At 31.8% G+C, this 4,368-nt stretch overlaps 1 protein-coding gene across 3 annotated transcripts in view; it reads right to left on the bottom strand.

Moving 5' to 3' along the window:
• Positions 1 to 4,368, bottom strand: part of LOC106683572 (transcriptional repressor CTCFL) — a 30,444-nt gene that overhangs the window by 11,652 nt on the left and 14,424 nt on the right. For all 3 annotated transcript variants that reach the window (XM_014425119.3, XM_067047669.1, XM_067047670.1), the window contains exons 6-7: positions 4,240 to 4,281; positions 1,247 to 1,345 (exon numbers count right to left, since the gene is read on the bottom strand). In XM_014425119.3, the coding sequence (XP_014280605.1) occupies positions 1,247 to 1,345; positions 4,240 to 4,281 (141 nt within the window). The remainder of the gene's footprint in view (positions 1 to 1,246; positions 1,346 to 4,239; positions 4,282 to 4,368) is intronic.

Raw genomic sequence — 4,368 nt, 5'->3', positions numbered from 1 at the left:
ATAAAAAATTTCCAGATAAAAAATAAAGAAAAAAAATATATATATTTATGAATGACTCGACAATATCAGTTTAAACAATTATGTTTGCTTCCAGAAAAAAATAAATATAAATATACATTAAATTATTGAAAAAGAAAACACACTAAACAAAGACGTAGGGTTCCTCGGATGACAGAGGAATAGATAGCCTGACCTTGATCTCCAGCTGGCAGGAGTGGGGAGCAGAACTGCTGATAAGAGCAACCAGGTCCCAATGAAATCCAGCTGCCTTCACTTTTAATAACCGCTGTAATGGCTGGTCCGATTTTCATAGGATTTTAGAGATATTCACTCGTCATTTTAATCCACACGCATGCCAATTTTCTCTACGATCATGCGCAGAGAACCTGTTTAGATGAGTGGCATGGAGCCGATGTGTTACTGTCACCAGCCAGAGCCGTATAAGACCTTTTGCAGAATATGAAATGGGACAACACTCACAACTTTTCCCCAGATCTCAACTGGAAGTATCTTTTACAGGTCTAGGACATTAAATCGATAATATGTTTATGAATGATTATACATATAAAATTTTTTTATATAGATATAAATTTGTATAAAAATAAAACTGAAAGCCAGGCAAAACTTTGATAAAATTCAACAGTAATTGAAAAATCTCGAAAAGGAAATTAAAGATAGATAGAAATCTATGTAGAATGAAAGCCCAAGGAGTAAACTAACAATTATAAAAGAGGAGGTCTTGGGTACCTGCAGCCGTAAATGTTATAGAGAAGAAGTCATACAGAATAGACTAAGAATAGGTCACACGAGACTCTCTCCTACCTTACCATAAAAAAAAAAAAATACCCTCTGAAATGTCAGTATTGTAATAACAATAAGATAATTAGACATACATTTCAAGAATACTTCATGCCTAAATAGTTTTGTATTAAATCCGGATATATTAATAACCATTAGAAACGATGATGAAACAATAGAATTAGTATTTAAATTTTTAATATCACAAAATTAACTAACACAAATATAAAATCTAATAGAAAAAAATAAAATAAAACAAATAAGAAACAAACAGCGTTGATGACCAGCAAATTGTTACGCCATTAAACAAGAATGAACGAAACAAACCAAAGTGATTTGCTACTAAGTTATTAATAATCTACAATTATACAATTTTTGGAAGAAATCATGCATACCATGCATAAGTACCACTATACTAAACCACAAAAAAATTATATATGTTCTTTACTTTTCTTCTTCTGCCTTTGTGTTTTCCTGAGAGTATTGGTGTCTGAAGATATGTCTTCTTCCTCATCAACTGTGATATCTGATTCGGAATTTGAGTCATCTGAAAAATAATAATAGCAATCATGCAACAAAATATATTATTTTAGAAATAAATAATTTTGGTTGGCACCAGAATATAATGTTATGTTTGTTTCATATTTCTTTTGTCAATCTTTGAATTTTTTTCTCTTTTGAGATTTGGTAGTCAATACCTTTAGGTTGCTATGGAAACAAATATAAGTTTAATTTTGTTTATACCTGTCAGTTTCTAAAAGCATTTTTGACAAATATTCATTCTTTATTTTCATAAAAACAGGGAAATGGTTGAGGGTCACAAAGAGATAAGTGAAGTTTATGGTGTGTATTGTTTAACAAAATTTGTTTTAAAAATTTTTTTCACTGAAAGATGATCAACATTCTGGTCGATGTTCTGAAGTTAATCATAACCAAGTAAAAGCCATAATTGAATCAAATCATCATATAACTGTGCAAGAGACTGTTAAACTATATCACAAACAATTATTTAAAGAGAGAAAAACATTTTATTAAAAATGTTGCGCTGGCAACTTCATTGGATTACCTCATACACAACATACTTAACATTAGTAAAGAACAATTTTTTTAAAGCCTATTAATATAAATAGTCAGAGTATAGAACAATATAAAAATTTTAAATTATGTGCTAAAATTATATATGATTATTATTTATTATCTTTTTCCTTATTATATATATTTTTATTTTTTTTTAGCTTTTCATCGTTCTACATAGGTGTTTAATTTTTCCATTATTTTAATTTTAAAACCTTCTCTCTTTTTCCATAATACACAATTATGTCCAAATTACAACAATTATATAAGCACTGTAATACAGGGCATATAAAAAATAAAATAAATAAATACATAAGACTAAAAGTAATACTTCTAAAAAGATACCAATAATAATAAAAAGGATCAATAAATATATAAATAATATAAAAGTAATAATATACATAAAAGTAATAAACATGTGTATTAAAAGGGAAAAACCAGATATTATACAACACATCCAAGATGATGAAGTAAGAAAAATCATATAAAACATCTTGGACTTGTTAAGTAAGCTTGATATTGGAGTTCCGCATGAATTGAAGAAATTCACCAAACATGAATGATTCAATCAATAATTTTTATGCAATTTCAAACATAATGCAATTGACTTTTTTTTAAATTGAATTATGGTAATGAAAAATGGATTATATGCAACCATGTTAGATCATGGTCCAAGGATGATGAACCAGTAAAAACCATATTGAAAGCTGAATGGGATAAGAAAAAGATCACGCTGTTGATTTCAAAGATGTGATTTGAGCTGCATTCAAGCAACTGAACGATCAACTCAGATGTTTACTGTTTATGACTTACTGGTACTGGTAATAATGGAGGGGGAACATATCCGGGAAGTGAGCCTATTTTTCCTTTTTGCCAACTTCAAGATAGACTAATGGAATAATTCTTATAATGATTATTATTCCTCTATATCAGACCTTTTTGATTTTCTAATGAAATTTAAAAGATACACCCAATGTAAAGAGTCTCATATTCTAGGATTCCATCGGAGCCTAGTAGCCTACATCTTAGTGACGTGTACTGGTTACAGTCCACTATGTAATGTAGAGCAGTTTCCGAGGTCTGTATGTATAAGCGACAGGTTTCATCATAAATTTCTGCAAATCTCAAGATGTCTTTTAAGTCTGCAACAACTTGTAAGAACTCCTATTAGTAATCAGAGATCATTTCTATTTAGGCCTAGCAGCCGCTCAGTTCTAGAAGTGGAGAATTTAGTTATTAGTGTCTTGGCCTATCTCCGTCCTGTGCATTTCTTCCGCTCCTTGCCTGTTATCTTCCATGTCCAATCAAGGATTTCTTTACGCTGATGCTTTTTATAGATGCCTGGGAATGGTTCTGGCCCAATTGAAGTGTACTCGGTCCCACTTCTGGTGAGCTGATCAGCTTTCTCATAACAAGTGATCCTCTTGTGTCCAGGGATCCACACTAATTTAAGCTTCTTTGACTCGCCAGTGACTCTAATACCTGCTTACACTCTCTCGCCAATGCAGAGGCACTTTTAGGTGACTTAAGAGCTTGAAGGGCAGACTGACTATCTGAATCAGGCGATGCCTGCACTTTCACAAATAATGACTTCAGGGCATGTAGCCGTCAACAAAATGGCAAATACTTCTGCCTAATGGGAAGCTTCGTTCTACGTCTAAATCTTCTATATAGACTTCTGCACCCATTAGACCAGTTGAATCTTTCCTTGATCTTGAAACAGGGCAGATAATCTCTTGGGGTTTCTACTGAACCTTGTACCCAATCTTCTGTCTTGGGGTATAGGTAGCTAATTTTGGTGTCCAGAGCGAGTGTTCTATCCAGCAGTGGTGAGCTTTATTTTAATATTAGTAACTCGTTTTCTACCACTTTGGCTATTTTCAAATTGCCAATAGGTTCTCCCACCGCTTTCTACTATCTATTATCTTTCCAATTTAAGTAAGCCAGTACCGCTTCCAAAAACTTAGAAAATTGGAGAAAGCAATCAAAAAGAAAAGACCAGAATAGCTAAATCACGAAGGAATCCTGTTCCACCACGACAACACGAGGCCTCATATATATTTAGCAACAAGCAAAAAATTATTTGAGCTTTGATGGAAAATGTTTTTTTTTTGTTCCTTCAAAAAGACTTTGTTGACTTAAGGTGGCTTTAATAGGACCAAAAAATAAATGAACAAGGGATTACAAAGTTACCAGAAAGATGGCAAGAGACCATTCAACAAAATGGAAGAATTTGACTGATTAAGTTCATTTTTTGCATAGAAATCTGATTCAAGTTTTCTAATAAGGCCCTTATAATATTAAAAACCTTAATTTAATTAATGTATAGATAATTTCTATGTTGATGTAATTTAATATTTGGTATACCAGAATAAGCCTGTGATTCTTCTTTGATAGAGATTGTGGAAACTGAAACAAAAAAAAGAATCTTTATTTAGAAGGCCAATTTTTCTTAAGCGTAGTACAGTTTAATCTAGGTAATGGAAACATTGGTAC

Source organism: Halyomorpha halys, unplaced genomic scaffold (genome assembly GCF_000696795.3).
Source record: "Halyomorpha halys isolate HHAL.00 unplaced genomic scaffold, Hhal_1.1 Scaffold495.1, whole genome shotgun sequence".
NCBI lineage: Eukaryota > Metazoa > Arthropoda > Insecta > Hemiptera > Pentatomidae > Halyomorpha > Halyomorpha halys.
This window is presented reverse-complemented; position numbering and strand designations above follow the sequence as displayed.